At 40.3% G+C, this 18,666-nt stretch overlaps 1 protein-coding gene across 1 annotated transcript in view; it reads left to right on the forward strand.

The window, feature by feature from the left end:
• The first annotated feature begins 1,959 nt into the window (after positions 1-1,959).
• CRACD (capping protein inhibiting regulator of actin dynamics) overlaps positions 1,960-18,666 on the forward strand; it is a 53,113-nt gene continuing 36,406 nt past the window's right edge. The window contains exon 1 of the mRNA XM_057414125.1: positions 1,960-2,047. Within this exon, the coding sequence (XP_057270108.1) occupies positions 2,023-2,047 (25 nt within the window). The 5' untranslated portion in view covers positions 1,960-2,022. The remainder of the gene's footprint in view (positions 2,048-18,666) is intronic.

Raw genomic sequence — 18,666 nt, forward strand, 5'->3', positions numbered from 1 at the left:
CACAGTGTTTGCTTGGGTAGTCATGCAGCCGTTCTGATGGTCCTGAGCCCTGTTGCCTGAATTAGTCCTGGTTTGCTGGCTATTAGGAGGGATGGTAGATCAAGTGTGGTGACGAGAGAGAAAGGCTTGAGGAAGCTGGGTGAAGTGATTTATTTGCTGCAGGGAATCTTCGTCTGTCAGCTGCTGGAGTGGAGGAAGCAGCCATTTTAGATGGGTCAAAAAGCCATGCTTTTCTGTCAGACCAGAGTAGTTTCATCTTTCTAATCTTCTTTTTTTTTTAGCCCTTTTTAATTAAAAATTAAACTGGGTGAAAGTCATTCTCGTGGCTCCTGACAGTGTTTCATTAATGAAATAAAATGTGTCCCTAAAGAAAGAAGTTTCTAAACTCATCATTACATGTAAGTCTTAACATATCTACCAAAAACATTCAGTGTGAGATACCTCAGAGGAGAGAGTGACAGGAGAATATTACTCTCAAGCTTTTTATTTTATCTTCTCTCATTTTCTGTTCAATCCTATTTGCCTGTGTTTTGGGGAAATTATTCTGTCTATATTTCCAGTGCTTAACAAAATGAGGCCACTAAGCAGCCTGTGATTCTTCAGTGTTTCTCCAAACGCACTGTGTTATTAATTGACTTGACAGAAGGAGATACAAAAAACAGGTATTATTAAATGTACTATGTAAAATAGATTAACTAAAATTTTCCTCTGTTAAAGTTTTTATCTTACTTACTTCAAGAGCCTCTGTGATTGGTATGCAAATGCTAAGGACCTCTGTTTAAACCAGATGATAACCATAAACTTTGATTTCTTTTCACATTAAGAAAGTACGGTCTTTCTCTACATCTTGAGTTTTATGAGAAGCACTTTTTGGTCTAAACACACATGTGAACTTCACATCTTTGGGATGTGGATGCCTAAGCTTAGCCACTTGTTGCTGGTCTTTGGGTAAAGCTTGTAAAACATGATTTTGAACAAACACCATACAAGAATTTAAAGGACAGCATTAAAACATGAATTTCCCATAGAGGATTTAACTGCATTTTAAGCTACTTGGTTCCCAGCATACTGAAAATTATACCACACATTTTTATGCTGAACTACAGATCTGGGAGCCTAGCTTTGCTGGGTATATTTTCCCTTAAATCTTGGTTGCAAAGACCTGTTTGTGGAAGAATGACACCTCTGCGAAAGGAGCTGTCGGAGACATGGGAAGTTTCATCCAAAGCACAGAAGAGTACTGTAACAGGCTTTAGCTCAGCCTAAGTTGATTGAGAACTGCATAATGAAGTCCTTTTTAGGTTTTATATTCAAAACTTTATTGCTTTCTAAGAAGGATTTGCATCATTGTTTCTTCTTTTATAACAACATAGGCTGCTTATTGCTTGTCTCTATTTCATTGTACTATAGGATGCTTCAGAAAATACTAGTGTCTGGTACAATTTATCTTGAAAAGTCCAGCCTCTTGGTAGTTATTGCCATTAAACTCATCTTGTAAAGGTAAAAACATGGATGATAATATAATGACAAGATTTTTTTCTGACTTTCGAAAAACTGCTGCTGTTATTCTTAGCATGTATAAAGAGTTGCCTAGTATTCCAGGTATACCTTGCTGCCCTTGTGGAAAAGGTAAGCTATTTTTGGCTTTGTAGTTGGGGAAGACTGAGCAAAAGCAGTTATGTAAACTAATGTACCAAATGAATATCACATGAAAGATCAGCCAGGAGGTCTTAGCTATCAATCTGAAATCACCTTGGCTCTTGCTAGTTAAAACCTCCCTTTAGCATTTTCCACAGGGAGATTGCTAAATAAAAGCAGAGTGCTGGAATTCATGCTCAGCTTGATTTGTAAGGCTGTTCCTACAAACTGCCTATCATGTTACAGTATGTCCTTCAGAGTTCTCTTAAAAACGTCAACAGAAAAATCCAAACAAACCCTTCTCTTTGGTGATTTCATGGCTTTTGTTTCTTCCTCAGAGAAGATCAAGTCTGGAGCTCTCTGACTTCATCTGAAATTGTAGGCATGATCAATTTGTTTAAGAAACCTTGTAAGTACTTGACTGATTCTGTAGATTATGGAGCACATGATGTCCTGTCATTCAAAAGCTCACTGTTCAGTTTTTGTGGCTCAGTCTGGAATACTTTCAGCGGGGAGCTGGCTGAGGGGGGAATGTGCTGTGCTTATTGTTTTTAAGCAGGGGCTGCTGCTAATGTATGTGCTGCTTTTGTCCATTTTTATGGCAGTCGTAATAAATAGCGTATGTGTGAAGCGGAGTCAAATCCAAAACAAAGAGGTTATTCTGGTTCATGTTTTTGCAGGTAATTCCCTGTGGCACCACTGAGAGCTTTTTGCACCACTGTGGGAAACTTGGCTTCCCCAGTTTGTGTTCCGTCAGATGTTGTGCTTTACCATACCTTTTGAAATGGTCCTTTTAATTGATGAAAGCTTAGAATTTATGGATTTAAATTTTGAAGTAAATAGAAAAGTATGTTCTCATTTAGGATCATCTGGATTATTTTTCAAAGTTGTCAAAAATGTTTGCTATTTTTAAAGCTTACTACTATGGTTCTAATTTCAATAGTTTTCCTGTGTTTGTTGTCAAATACCTTTCAGTTGCACTGATACTAACATTATTTTACTTTTATTTCTTGCATTGGATTTGCAGAGGTTATTTGACAAATTCAGAATTTACTTGATATAAATGATGTGAATGGACTGAAGCAGTATTAAGTTGTACTTATGTATAAATGCCAAGCATGCTATCAAGCAGTGGTGCTGGATTGATGTGGTGTCCTTCTGTTCACCTCTTTGTTGGTGGGGTTTTATGGCTTGAGGGGGGAGTGGGATAGGGATGGGGGAGAAGGGGTTGACCAAAGGGTTTATAACAAACAGGACTCGATTTCAGGATGACATGTTGGCTAACACCTTAACATGACAAAAGCTTTAGTCTGTTTTCAGGTTTCCTGATTATATGCCCATTCCAGTTCAGAAGTTAATAATATCTCTTTTCACCGGATTGCATGATGTTCCGCATGAGCTTGTGCTACAGAAAAGGTATTGAGAGGGGAAAAGTCTCTGGCTTGATTCACTAACTGCCCTTCAGAACAAGGTGTGAAGTCCCCCTGTCACTGATGCTCAGGTCAAATGCTCCCCAAGGGAAAGGAGAGAGGAAGGAATCTGAAAAAAAGCCCTTGCTTCTCAAAATGTAATTGAGTTGGCTTTAATTATGGATTTAAAGGATGGGAGCAGTAAGAAGATTTACTTTGCATGCACTATTGAGGAATTCATGTAGGAAGAAGAGACACAAGTGTTTGAAACACCTGGCCAGCTCTCTGTTGTCATCTGGTAGTAATTCACATGGCCCTTTCATTTGTATTTTATTGAGAAAAACAGAGTAGGCTTGAAATATAAAGAAGCTCTTAACTTCCTTTGTGAAGGAGTGGGAGTACAGCTTGTCCATTCAGTACAAAGAAAAGAATTTACTTGTTGAAATGTTCAGACTTTTTTAGTTTTCTTTATGTAGCCAACTTCACCAGTGGCGTTGTGGGAATGAAACTATTTCTCATGTGGCTTTTATACTTGTGTTAGCTGTTATTAGTTAAGTCACAACCAAGCTGCAAATTCCAGACCCAGGGTTTCCCAGAATCTGGTTCCTGCTATTGTAGAAAACCATTTGCTACACAATTGCATCAAATAAAATGGTGCATTGCTGTCTTGTCTTACACTGGGTTTTGTGGTCGATTATGGTATAGCACTTCTGTAAAGACAAAAATCCCTGGCAGCCAGCTGTGGAGGAAGAGTGATTCAATCTCATGAGAGTCTTCTCCGAAAGTTGCTGCTCTAGGAAACCTGTGTCCATGGCCACTGCCTTCTTTCATTGAAAAAGGATTGGCTAAAATATATCTGGTTTCTATGAGGGTACTTGTGTTTCATGGTAAGATTAAAACTAGAAAGGCAAAGAATATCTACAGTTTGCAGCCATCTAGCTGAGGTGAGTGATAACAATTTTGCATGCCTTGGTGGTCTTGTTCATAGAACTTGCTTCTGTGCTAGGGCTTTACTTTGCCTTTGTTTTCAGCTCCTTTTCCATCCTAGTATGTGCAATGTTTTCTGATATCTGTCACCCACTTCAAACTTTCTCTACCAAAATGGATAAAGAGCAAATTTTGAATGTATTATGTTATTAAAATCTTGTTGGTAATATCTTATTTGGGATATTTGTTTGTTTGTGATTTCTTAAGGTGCATACAATTTAAGAGATAATTATGACTTATCTTCTATATAAGATTAGCTGAACTCTGAAAAATGATAACGTGAATACAGGTGAGGTATACATCCACAAGTACTCTAAATAGGATATCAATGCTTGTTATACATGGAACATGAAGTTTTAATAGCTCATGTGTGGAGATAGCCACTAATTGTCTAACCTGGTCATTTATAATGAAGGCGTTTGTTATTTTTCTTTTATAAGATTTCTTTCAGAAATGTTGGGAGGCATGGTCTGACTGCCTCTCCCCACTGGTTAGGAGTGAATTTCAAATTACTCCTCTGCTGTTCGAGCAGGCTGGCTGCTGTTGGAAATGCAACACTCTGCTAGGTGGAATTCTTGTCTGCGCCATCCTTGCCATGCCTGCATTAATTTTTCCTAATTACTAAACAACTTACACTTAATGAGTTGCAATTAATCAGTACCTCTTGCTTTGCTACACATACAAAATTATACTTCCCGTAAAATGCTTCACAAACTAGTTAGAGATCTTGACACAGTGTAGTTGGGAGACTTCTGTCCTTTAGTTTACTGGTTTATTATTAAATAGTAAGATTAAAATCTTGTCTCCTTACTCCAAAGATGCAGTCTTTTCATGTTGTTGTTCTCCCATGGCAGACTACATTAATTATTATTCTGGAATGCTGTTTTGCTAAGCGACATGTCCTCTTTAGCTTACAGAGCAGAGTGCTTGTCCCATTTCACAATACAGCCTTAAGCAGGGATGACCAGCTGCTCTGTGGCTACATTTGCTCCAGCTGACTACTCAGGTGCTGTAGGGTAATGAGAAGTTGACTCTGCAGGTGGTGCTTGGGCTATCCTGAAGAACAGGTAGAGACAAAACTTACCAGTCTGATGGCATGGTCCAGGAGGGCAGGGCAGAGAGGAACAGCTATTCACAGTGAGGTTAGGTCCTCAAAACTTTCTAGCTCTGGCACAGAGCCCATTCCAGCAGAAGAGAGTAGGATGCCTCAGTGGCTGTGCATTTATCCATCAGTTCCTTGAGGGGCTTTGCTTTTCCCCATTGTGAATCTTGGAACAGAACCTAAGATGTTTTCAGTGAAAAACCAAAGTAAACTCCCTTCGCCCTTCAATTTGGGCTTGTTCTGCTGAATGCCAAGTAATGCTGGTGATGACTCTGCGTAAATTACCCAGGACTGAGATCTCTGGAGCTGCTGCTTGGGTTCCTGTTGTGCTGTGAGTAAGCACTGTCTTTCCAGCATGGCTGCAAAGGGTGATGCTGTCTTTTGGAGAGTTTGTTTCCTTGGGGGTTCTGAGGACTCTTCTACAGGCAGGGTTTTTTTTGCGGCAGATGGTGTAAATAAACAGTCATTTGATGTTAGAAGGAAGGAACACAGATTGCCTACTTCTTGTTGTTCTTCCTAAGATATAAGGTCTTGCATACATTTTCACAGTCATCCTGTATGCCCTTTTCCTCAGTCATGGTTAAAATACTCAAATAATTTTTGCTGCAAAGTAGTGAAATGTCACTCCTTTCTTCTTTTCTAGTGTTTGATTAAGTGGTTATTCAGATGCTATCTGTATTGCCCTACTGCTAGAGCTTTAAGATACAATGTAGGTGATATCTCTGTAGAGCCTGTTTACCAAAATCAAGTACATGTATTTGAACACCCTTTAGTCACGTGTCTGACTGTGGTTTCCAAACTGGCACCTGCAAAATAAGTAGCAGCTTCCCTCCTATTAATGAATATGGATATATAATGATAGGTAGCTGTATGTACTCTTTCTAGGATCTTTTTTCTTTGAGTCTCTTATTTTGTTGTGATGTGGTGCAGTTATGCATTTTACAGTTTGCTTCCAAATGATTTACAGCAGAAAAGCAGGAAAAGGAAAAGGAGAGAGTGCTGTTTCTCTTGCAATTGAGACATACCCTCTGGTGGAAAAATCTTGGAGAAATGTTGCTCTGCATTGGCATTGCAATGTAATCCTGCCCTGAGACTAGCATTTTTCTTTCTTCCATCTAATATGCAAGACATGGTCTTAAAAACTGAAGAAGAGAGGACAAAGGGGTGGGAGAAGTCTAAACTTAATTTGTACATTTTGCAAAGTTACGTTGGCATAACTGGCAGCGCTGTCACTTTGTATACCTAAATTTAATGGTTCTTTCCTCTGACTGTCCTGGGTGGGTGTTACTGTGCATATGGCTTTTGGGCTTTAGCTCTACTCTTTAAAGAAGTATCAAGATTAGCGCAGTCATTTAGGGTTTGGTTGTTTTTTTTTTAATGCAATAGAAAACCTGGTATGGGGACCTGGAGATCTCCCAGAGGGCCAACACAGCCACTGGAGTAGCTGTTCTCTTCACCTTGGACTTTTGGCTATAAATGTTAATTTTCCCTTTCTGCATGCCATAATTAAAAAGACTGTCCAGACACAAAGCAGCTACTGTGGTTTCCATAAATTTGACAGAGCTTTCAGAAATGATCATGTGAGGAAAACCTCGAAAACTGCAGCCTGGGTTTGCTTTGAGATGCTTTCAGTGTCAGCTTCAAAATGCATCAAGGAGAGAGATGTGAGCATCCCTTGTGGCTAGTTGGCCACATAATGGAAACTGATTGCTTTTATAAGCTCTTCTTTTGGCTTGTTTGTTACAGTTCTTTCAAAATTGCCTGTGCTACTGTAACCCTGGCTGATATTTACAGAAATGGAATAATACTGTTTCAGCTACTGGACACTTGTAATCTAGATATATTGAAAATAGATGCAAGGCAAGTAAAAAAGGTTAAAACTAGATGAGTACTCGCCTCTCTTCTCTGCCCCCACCCGTTTCCCACCTTTGTTTTCTGCAATTTCTCTTACAGTGATTGCTTTTGAGACTTGAGATTTACAAATGGAGCAGAGATATTGGGTGAAAGTGTGTTTACGCAGGGTGGCAGGAAAGGAAAAAGGAAAAGGAGCTGAATACAGTTTCATCAGCATGGGGTTCCCTAGAATCTCCCTGTGAACTTCCCTTAACTGGATGCGCAGGGTACCAATTCCTGTACCAAGTTGCTTGAGAGGGGATCCAAAATACGCTTCAGCACCCGCAAAACAAGTGTTCAGAGCTGCTGGCATGGGTTCCTGCTTCCATCCATGCTCAACAGTCGGTCTCTGACATTAATCAGTACTGTGAAAAGAATTTCTGTTTCTTACTCTTGTCGCTGTATGGAACAGCTGGAGGGTACCTGATCTGCCAGAAGGCACCCTGACATTTCCTGGAATGATGCTGCATCAGGAGACTTTGTGCTTGGCTGGTCCTCTGGGATTTCATGGCTGCTGTAGCCCCTCAGACTACAACAGACACAACCTGCACTCCCAGTGTACTTCCAAGGCTTATAAACTCATACTTGGACATTTTTCATTGAGGGTCCATGTTGATGACATATTCTAGAATCTACAATGCATTCATTTCCCTTGGCAGTAGTTATGTTTAACCATAGCACAGGAAATCTTATGCTGTGCCTGGTCACCCAAGTCTCCTCCATTCTGTTTTGTTTTGGGACAGTGTAAATGGTAAATAAATTCCAGTGTGGGCAGGTGATGTTGGAGAGAAAACGCCGTCTCCTTCCTCAGTGAAGTTTAATCAAGTCCATCATGTCTGGCTAAATGTGATGTATTTCACCAATTCAGTGGCGATAATACTTTGTAATCTCAGCACAGTGAGATGGTGTGTGATTAGCATGATCGCTTGCATCTTGGTTTGGCAAATTTTTGCCTGGAACTGAAACAGCATGAAAATAGGAAATAGTTTTTCTCTTTATTCCCACTGTCTAGAGGGAAGAAGATGTTTTATAAAGAAATGTCTGGTTGGCCTAGTTCAGGGATAGAAAGAGTTCATTTGTGCAAAGGCCTTTTTATATTTTAATTATTTTAGACATTTTTTAAATGGTCAGGTTAATAAGTGCTTGAGTATCATCTCTTTGTGGCTGCTTCTCCTCCTCTTCAAATTTGTTTGTTCATGAGTAATTACTTTTGTTCTATCGTCAAATAGAATGGGTAGGGGGAGATTTCACTTAACATCACAGTAGCTTGGTTTTTTTCCATTTTGATGATACAAATCTTATAAAGAACCCTTTCTTAATATTTCTTATTTGAGTGTCACGCAGATATCTTACTTGGCTGACATTTAAATAACACTTCTTCTACTTATTAGTGTTTTATGTCAATAAATATACTCAATGTTACCCAAATAAATACGATGACAAAATACATCTACTTGAGTATTCTATGAAGTGAATATTGTTAGTTTTGCAAAGATCAGAGAAAAATATCCAAGAAGAGTTTGGTTCTTAGATATCTATAGGGAAGTCTAAGGTGTAAGACTTCATTAGATTTCTCTGAGTTTTCCAGTTAGTGTTTGAAGTGATGTCCTGTTTCTCTATTTTAATTCTGAATATTCTGAAAACCGTGAACACCTCAATTCTTCAGTTGTCTCCAAACAGCGAGAGCTCCACTGAAAACATACAAATCATAATGGTTTTGATGTGTGTTCAGACTTTTTCTTTCTTTCTTAATAAATAGCTGCAAGGAAATATCTTCTTATTCTATATATTTTCTTACATTGATGACAAGATGAGGAACCGAGCCTGTTTCAAGCTCCTTTTCTAAAGCAGATCTAGTGTTTGAGAAATTGGCCAGAACTTCAACCCAAAGACTCTGAGTCCTCTTCCTGCAACAAAAATATCTCGCACGCATCTTGTGTCAGTGCTTGGCCTGGGTGCTGAAGGCAACACATGTGACTTCGGTGCGGATGTGGGAGAGCACCTATGAGTTCCCCATTCTGTCTTTGACTCTGATGTGTGAAGAAGTTGTTTGAGATTTGCTTTTGTGGCTCAGCATGTTGTTGCCTGCTTGCCACATAGGGACAGGTGATGAATAAGGAGCAACTAGTCAAGGTTAGTAAAAAAAATGCTTTGAAACACAATACTAGTATAATTAGTGATTAATATTGGTTTTGTCTCCAGGGTCTTTTTAATCACCTAAAATATTATTACTGAAATTGCTAGTAACAGTGTTGGTTAAGTGCTGGCTCAAGTGAAGCTTTTCTCTTGATCACATTCAAGCCAACACTGAGACACCAATTTCATCCTTAAGCTGACAGTAATCTGTGTTGCAAAAGTTGGCAATTTCAGGAGAGGGTGGAAATGGCCACCTATCCATGGCAGTCAGAAGGGAGATCCACTGAGGACTGGAATAACACTGTGTCAGTAGGAGAGGTAAAAGTGCAATATTATTCTGTTCTCTGTGCAGCACAGAGGTGAGGCTGTTATGCTGAAGATGGGGAGGAGCAGGAGGAGTTGCAAACTGATTAGAGGAAAAGCCTTTCTGACTTGCAGTGAAGATCTACCCAGGTCTGGCATATTTTGGTATTCTGAGGATCTGTGGCTGAGTCTCTTGCTTGCATGCTCAGGGGGCAAGTCTTGTCCCTGAACAGAATAGAGGAAGTCTCAGTTTTTAATGCCTGCTGCTCCTGAGGGGGATAATCTGGGCTTGTATGTAGTGGAAGCTGCACAGACAGTGAAAAACCAGATGTTGGATCTATAGGCAATCTCACAGACTTAGGCTAGCTGTCCCAACTCTTAATCTGGCCATAGTTAATGTCAGTTTGTGCAGAGCATTTGTTTATCAGAAGTAAGTGAGCCTGGTGGAGTGGTTGGGAAAGGAGAGCGTGCAGAAGGGCAGAGGAGGAATAGCGAGGACGTGAAGGTGTCCTCCTTGCCTGGCTCTGCAGAGCTCCAGAAGAAGTGGTTCCTTGCAGGAGCACGGTGTTCTCCAGGCTTTGGAGGGGAACACAGAGGAAGTTCTCTACTTGTGCTGCTGACTAATGTTATCTCCCATGATGTTTTGGCGATATGACAATCGGATCCCTTCTGATCGCCTTGCCCAGCAGAATAAAGTGGTTGTGGTTTGGTTTTCTTCCGGAAAAAAAAATCTAAAGAAAACCAAAAACCTTCCCTGATCTCTGCTTCTCTCCCCTGTGTTTTGCATCATGCAAATATTCACTTTGGTCTGTGCTTTTTTACTAAAATTGGCTGGAGAATTTGTGAATGCCATGATTTATGAAGCTCTTTTCTTAAGAAATAGTTTATTTTCTTTACTTTTCTACCCAGCTGTAAACCACGGCAGCATGGTTCTGATTCTGTGAAATCAGAGATGGTCACAAGTGTTTTAGCTCTTTCAGATACATTCAGCCTGAGTTCAGATTTGAATAGGCTTTCAGGTCACTCAAATACGTTTTTTTTTTGTGACTCATTGAAAAATTCGGAGGTGGTTTTGAGATTCCAACCCTCTAAATCTGGGGAGGAGAAATGGATTTACTGCCTCCTGTTCAGCTGTACCTCAATAAAATTGAATGAAGAAATTATTAAAACAATATTTCTGCTTCAGTGGTTGGTAATCTGCTTGGAATAAGACTCCTTTTAGTCTAGGTTTTTTTATATCACTTAATTCTCAGAACTTCAAAAGACAACACACAGGCATAAAGTGATCATTTTTGGTTTATTCACCCTGTTTTATTTTACATGTAGAAGTATGCCTGAACTTTTTTAATATATTTTTGATTCATACAACCTGGTAATTTTGCTTGTGATATGTGGAGCTGCTCAGAAGGCATATGGATAGTTTCCAATCCCTCTCTCGCAATCAGACATCCTTTAGGGGGACATAAGACAAAATGAAAATTTGACTCTCTTCATTTCATCTGACCTATTTAAAACATGTTATCAGTCCATCTGAATCGCAAGGGTAACATTCGTATTTGTTGTTGTATATTAAGTATATATATATTGTATATTTATGTTGTATATAAAGTATATTAGACTGAAACTGTACAAAACTGAAATAAAATTACTTGAAGCCATTCTTTAACACTTGGCAGTCACAATGAATAAAACTCGCCTGATTTTTATCTGCTGTTTTTCTTCATTAATTGGTTATTATTGTTCTGAGTAGTTACAATGCTTTGAAAGGGCTCCATAAATTACTAGTTTTAGTTTTAGCTGCTGTATGTCACAGTATGTCTTTATTGTTTTCAGTTTGTGTTAGGCAGCAAAAGTAGAAATACTGTATCTGATCTTGCACCGTGACAAGAAATTTTTATCCAATAAGACTGCCATTCATGTGACATTCAGGAAAGAATTTCTTGTGTCAAAACACACCAGCAGGGTATTAGTTTGTTTTTTCCTGTATAAAAGATGGAAAAAAATCCAAAATGCATTGGATGTACCTGCTTGTTTTCAGCCTTGATTTATTAGCACCCAGTGATTTCTTAGCCACTTGACTCTCCACTCCTTTGCTCAGATAGTAACCCCAGTCAGTTCCAGGAGCCCTGCCCCTAGGATGACATTTAATTTCTTTGTAAGGTGCACCACAGTGCTGGCATATAATTATCCTGTGAACAGCTGGTGTGGCCAGGTCTGTCTTCTCACCCATTTCTATCTGATTGCGGCTGCATTATTAAAAGAATGCCTCAGCAATGTGCCCCTAAACAATTGAGTTATGTACATGATACTTCACCATTGTCTCTTATTTCTGTTATCCCAGCCTTCCAGCCATCCAGCCATTCTGGCATGGTAGTGTGACTCTCCTTTGAGTTCAGGATATTTCTCAACTTTGTCTTATCGATAGATGTCAGTAGCATGCCGTTACTGCCTGCGCCTTACCACCGAAGAGGTTTGGTCTACAAGTTTCACACTCCCTCCATGCAAATTGACATTTTCTATGGTAAGCCAGTAGTTTCTGTAAGGATGAAATGCTCCTTCTCTCACTGGGGAAAAAGTGGGAAGTGGCATGGTCCAAAAGTGTTGACCAGTGCAATACAGGACTTGTTCTAGGAGCTGGCAGGGCAGAAAAAACAATTCACATAACAAAGTCCCCTGCAAAATGTACCAAGAATGATCTTAGTAATAGTGATTTGAGTGTAGGATCCTCATTTGCCAGCAGCTTGTGCCAGCATTGAGGAGGTACAAATGACTGCCAGCAGCTGGGGAGGGGCAGTGGGGAGGTGTTTGGCTTGTTTGGGTTTTATGCCCTGGACTTCGGACTGCTTTGTGGCAGGGCCTCAGGCAGGTCGTTTTGCCTTTGGGAGTTTATCCTTCCATCTGCAGCTTGGCCAGTAGTTCAGGTTTTAAATACTTTCACACAGGAATTGTCTCACATAAGAGATAAATCTGCTAAGGGAATCCCAGGTTTTGTTTTGTTTTTCTCTTGAGAAGAAAACAATGAGCCAGCATCTCTCTGCTGCATTGACCTTAGTGTTTAATGCAGATCTGGAAACCTCACATAAAACCCAGCATACCAAAAGGGTCTTCCGCCATGAATAACTTGAGTTAATAAGTCTTTCCTTACTAAAATAAACTTTCTCCCTTCTGTTACATAATGGCTGAATGTTTATTTGGTGAATCAGAAGCTATTGCGGTCTCTTCCTTTCTAAAAGTCTCACATGCATCACTGAGCCCAGAGCTATTATAAGTAGGTTTTATCTTATCCCATATGTTCTGCAATGCAGCCCAGCACCTCAGTAACATCTACTGCATTACTTAACCCTTTTGTAAATGTTCTTCTATGCATGAACTCCACTAGATGCTGTCACCATGCTCAGGGATGTGTACCCCAAGTTGTTGTAAACCCCCTGGCCGCTAGTTTGTAACCTGTACCTGGGGCTTCCTCCTGGAAGCTGGGAAAGAAGAAGGAAACTTCCATGCCACAATAAGATTTGCTGCTGAAGTTTCTACAGACTTTCTTATACTGTCTTCCCTGCTGGGAGTCCCCAATATCCCCAGCCTATCCCACACATTCCCAAAGTGACTTGCCTGCTCTAGATTTTGCTGTTTTTTTTTTTTCAGAGAGCAGTGTCTTCCCCATCCAAAAGGCTGGCAGTAGGATGGATTAGGGAGGCAGGATGTTGGTGCCAAAATAAAGAGTTGGGTGAGGAACATGAGGCTTTCTGATTTCTAGGGCAACTAATTGTGATAATTAATAAAAATAGCAGGCACAGAAATAAAAAAGGTGGCTGGGTAGGCTTTAATTTATAGATGGGAAAAAGGAAAACAGGAGCTCAAAAAGAAAGGGAGGTGAGACTCTTGCCAGAGCAAATGAGATGGAAGAAGTGGATAGGAGCAGTATTTATTTATCTGTAGTTTTGTTGTTTAATGTAATCTATATGTTTTAAAACTCCTCTTTACTCCTTCTCTTCATTAATATATCTTCCTTGCCATTAAAGACCAATGTGCCAGCCCTCAGGTAACAGAGGTTAAGTACTTTTGCCTTGAAGTGTGTAAAATAAGCTTTTGCTTTCCCTGTTATTTTGTTGTTGTGTCAAGAGAAACGTTGAAACAGCTCTTTCCTTACTCTGGATGATAAAAGTATATTATTATATGGTGTTTGAACATTAATAGACTCTATAATGCTGATTCATACATATTTCCTAACAGCTGAGTAGCTCTGCTACATATGGTTTCTTTAGAAGATACAGTACTTGGGAGGAAGAAAGTCACAAAAAGGGCTGTTTTTTATGGAACTATTTTTTCTTCTGCAGGTAGCAAGGGAAAATAGATGTTTCTGAAAAGTAAGGTTGGTACTTGCAGTGTTATGGATACTTTAGGTAGTATTACTCGTTTATATCAGGTAATCCAAGAATACCTCATCTGCTCTGTGGGACAAGTTTGCAAGAAATAGTATCTCTTATAAGATCATTTGATACTCTTGGAAAAACAGGCAAGCATTGGCATGCTATTTTTCCTTTGCTTTCCCTAGGTGTTTCATGCGACTGTTGTGGCTGCACCAATTTGTTGCTTTTGATCCCTCTCAATCTTGTTTTCATTTAATGTTTCTCAAGTATTTGATTTAATCTTTGGTCATATTACATTATCTTATCTCTGTCAGTGTGGGGCTATTACATACTGTCAGGTTTACGATTGTTATGTGCTATCACTAAATGTCTCACACAGTTGAACTCATTGCTGGGAAGTTATGTTATTGAATGTGAGCATTTGTCCTTTTTTTTAATGTTGTTCTTTATTCCCTTTGTATTATCTTAAATATTTCCTCAGGGTCTTTAGTGTTGTGACTGCTTTGTATATCTGGACAGTGTCCATCTGTCAACCCCAGCTTTCTTTTTAGCTACATATAGAAGAGAGGGCAATGGACTGAGGGCAAGTCATGGAGGCAGAAGGTGTCCAGAAAACAACTTTCCCTATGAGATCTAATGAGCTCCAATAGGTACAGGAGCTCACGCCTATTTTAAACCATGGGAACATTGCTAAGCAGAGCACAGCCTGCCCTCCTCCTCATTGCTCCCAATTTGTTTGTGTTTCCTGGAGGAGTGGAGACACCTCTCTGGGGAGCACTGCTTCCAGCTCTGAATGCAAGTGTACCGGCGGTAACAAGCAGCTCTGGGGACTCACAGAAATGGATGCACTGAGATGTGGAGTGGGTGGGAAAGCTGGAGGCAAGTGCCAATGCTGTTTTGCACGGGGAAGCTTGGTGCCCTATGAGAACAGAGTGGGCAGGGGGGAGGCAGGGAGGCTTTTTCAGTGGGGAGCTGAAAATGAAGAACTTTGTGTAGATGCATGGCCAACCCAGGGCTCAACAGGGCCCTTGTTGTAGTGGCTGTCCTGAGTTATTTTAAAAAGAGCATGAATATGCATACCATTAGCTTAAAATCAAGGTGGAATTTTTTATTACTGATACTAGCAATATAGAGCATAACAGCCTTTTTCTGCTTTAGAGATGTGATTAGAGTTGTCAGTCTTCAGTTCCCTTTTTGCTTTGGCTGCTGTACTGTGCCCACAGCCCAGTAACTCACCTGCCCTCTCCCTGCCATGCAGATTTTAATGTGCATACGTGTGGATTTCCATTCTCTAAATTCTTTATAGAAACTCCTATTCATTTTAACAATTCATATTCTCATTAATTTAGCCTATTACACCATATTTTATGGCCATTATATTCACTAACAAGGAGCACATTATTTTGGAGACAGCTTCTGTGCAATATCTCATACTACAGACAGGTATTGCAGACAAGTGCTGCATTTTGCATAATAAACAAATGTCTGTGAAATCTCTGCAAATCCCATTGCAATCCTGAGGTCTGAAAAATCTTGGCTGTAATAACTTCAACATTTAAAAGCCACTATAAATCCTGCTTTTGTTTTTTTTTCCCCTTAACAATAACCTTTCTACTCACCAGCTGATGCATTTATTTGGAGAGATGTCTTCCTGCAGGTTTTCTCACCCATCCTACTGTGAGTGCCCCCAGCACTGCAGCCAAGAGGTAAAGCTGCAAGGAACCACCTTGTTACAGATTTAGTTGTGTCTTCTATGACTATGTGAGACTTTATTTTCACGTGAAGCTTGCTTGGCTTGAAAATTACTTTCTCAGGTGATTCCAGTAGTATTGACATCTCCTCTGCCCCATCCAGTGGTGCAGCCTCACCTTTGCATTGTGCTTGTTTGGGATACACGGCTTGCTCTTTACAATCATTTAAATCTCCTCCCTCTGCCAGAGAGTAGATAAATCTGTATTTGACCTGTACTTGTGTTGAGGACCCTAGGAGTCCCAGTGAATTTGGGTGACATTTTAGCAGTTTAACTACAAGCTATCTGATGGGGGCTTGTCGGTTGGTGTGTTGCTAAGACTTTGCCGGAGGCTGTGCCTGATTTGCCAGCAATAAAACCCATTGCGCCTGCCTTCATCTTGCTTGGAGAGCACCCTAGAGTGAAATAGAGTGTGATAGAGGGGTAGGTACTCCTATCAGTCCACTGTCATTGGGAGTGGAGGGACCATGTGCAGCCTCCATGATGCCAATGCTTTCCAGTATAACTGGCTCTGTGTCAGGCACTTCATGTCTTCATGCAGCTGACAAATTATATGACAGGTTAAAGATTATTCTAATATGCTCTACTGCTTTTCTGGAATAAGCTGAGAAGGGAGCATTTACCATATGTGCTGTGTTATTCTAGCTAACTATCCAACCTTGTTTATCTGTTGCCTTCACACCTCATGTTTTTTGTGATTTAAAACTGATTTGCTGTTAACTGTTTACTGTGATGTGAACAAGATAGGCTTGTCAAACAGACAGGAAAAAAGATCTAATTGCTGATTTCCCCTGTTCTCCTGGGGCTGGATCTGCAGGATTCCCATTTCAGTGATTAAGGAGAAAACCAAATGGCCCATGTAAGCAGACTTGTTTCCTGGCTATCTCAGCAATTGTCCTTGACACAAGTCAACAGCATAGGATGTCCCAATCTTCAGCCTTTTCTATCCCAGTTTTTTCTTTCAGATAGACAGGAAGGATGAGTCATGTTTGAGCTCTCACATTAGAGACTGAAAAGGCTTTTGTGCAGGGCATTGTCTGTTGCATTGCCAACATTTAGTTTCCTTTTTGTACTCGTTTTACTGTTACAGAAAGCATTTTACCCTGTAGGTGATAGCATCCCACACCTTCCTCCATAATACCTTGTGAAAAATTTACATAAATAGACTTTGTCTTAGCGGTCATTCATTGCCTCCTTAGAAACCTGGAAGGGAAGGCTGCTCCTTATCTCTGCTCTGGCAGGATGGGAAATAGTGTGTGCAGCCTGTGCAGAGAAGGGTGTTTGTTGGTTTTGCAATGAGTCATGAAGCCTAGTTTAAAGAATTCACACTTAGTAATGTGACAACTGTGATGATGGGGTATGGAGTGGGGAAACAGCTAAGGGACATGTTAAATCACATGGAGAAAAACAAATCTTGGCTGGAGACAACCGTGTTGGCTTTCACCCATTTTGATGAAAGGAAAGCTGTGTTGACCTGTCTCATGTGTTCAACACCTAGACGCATAGTTGGTGAATCAGTACAGTAGATTTAGAGTTGATGAGGTAATTCACAGTTATATCTGAAAACCTCCAAAAGAGGAGGGGACAAGGGTAATGTGGATGAATGACACAGGAAAAACCTCCTTTAAAAATGCTGTAGTTGAATTGATATATGCAGTGAATTACATTAGCCAACAGAAAAGCATCACACAGCCTTCCCTTTCAAAGAAGGCTGAGGAAGCAGGCAAGGTGGGAACTGTGGAAAACCAGCTCTTTCACCGAGTCTTGTGTCTGGTACTGATGCTGTCTCCTCTGTATGTGCTACCATTTGATTTATGAGTTTTTGCTGGCAGTCTCTGAGGCATGTGAAGGGTTGGAGTAGCTGTGGCCTAGAGCAATAATTTATTTCTTTCTCTGCATGACTGCCTGCCTGTCTGTTAGGGGTTTTGTGTAAGAATATGTTTCTCTAAAGTCAGAATTGAAGATCAAGCAGTTGGCCCGGCTGGAGATGTCAGTTGGTCAGCTTATGGAAAGCAGAGCTAGGGGACAGGGAGAATAAACCTCTGAACCTCTTTCTCTTCTACACTGGTAAACCGCTGCTTCAGTTGTTTTTCTCATCTGCTCACTGTGGGTCAGCGATTCTGGATGGAAAAATTCTAATGCTGGGCATGAATCTGAGGTTCATAATTCAACTTCTTATTTATGTTGCTACTGGGATGCCTTGTTGTCTTAATGAAGTTGTACAAATGCTCTATCTTAACTGCTCAATGAGAAGAGTGGTATCTGTGTAAACTTCTTGTCGATCTGTAGAGGAAATGCAGAATCACTATCTGTTGCTTCTGTGATTATATTTCAATCTAGATTTCCTACTTCATCCGTAATTGGGTACAGATAGATTAACAGAGTGGCTTTTTTGCTTTTTGTGTAAGTTTGATCCCACACCTGGTTCAACTTGGGCTCGCTGGCACTAGTTTGGGAACCACTTGTCACTGGAAGTAGCCAGATACGTTTGGGCACATTTTCTCTCTCTGAATACCTTGTAGTTATGCCTCCAGCAACCACAAAGGGGTGTTGCCCAGACGTGGCTTTGCTGTACATGGGTATAGCAGAGTGGAATGAAAAACCTGATGTGGTATTGAAGAGTACTATTGCCCTACAGAAGATGTTTCATGTTTCCTGGTCAAGTGTTCCTGAGGGAGCCTCTGTATTTTGCAACCAAACCACTGCTTTCTGCTAAGCAACAGCTTATATGGAGAGTAGAGCATGATGAGGCAGTGTGCATGCATGCAGCCGCATGCATGCAGCCCGGGGGAAAAGCACTGTAGGGATTTAAAGACCTTATGAAAATATTTGTCACCAGTATAACACGATGCTTCTCAAACTGGATTATGACAGGAGGCTAAAAGTTGGTTTAAAAAAAACCCACAACTACTCAACAAAATAGCTTGTTTTAAGTAGATTCAATGCAAAATTAAGTAAAGTCAGAAAAAAAAAATGAAGCTCTTTTACAGTTATGATGTTTAGAAAATCTTTGGTGCATCCCAGGCCCAAGAAATTAACCCTTTCTTGGCAGTGCTTAACAAGAAACTCTTGGTATTTCTT

Source organism: Pezoporus wallicus, unplaced genomic scaffold (genome assembly GCF_028554395.1).
Source record: "Pezoporus wallicus isolate ANWC-B61680 ecotype Strahan unplaced genomic scaffold, APGP_CSIRO_Pwel_v1 contig_5709, whole genome shotgun sequence".
NCBI lineage: Eukaryota > Metazoa > Chordata > Aves > Psittaciformes > Psittacidae > Pezoporus > Pezoporus wallicus.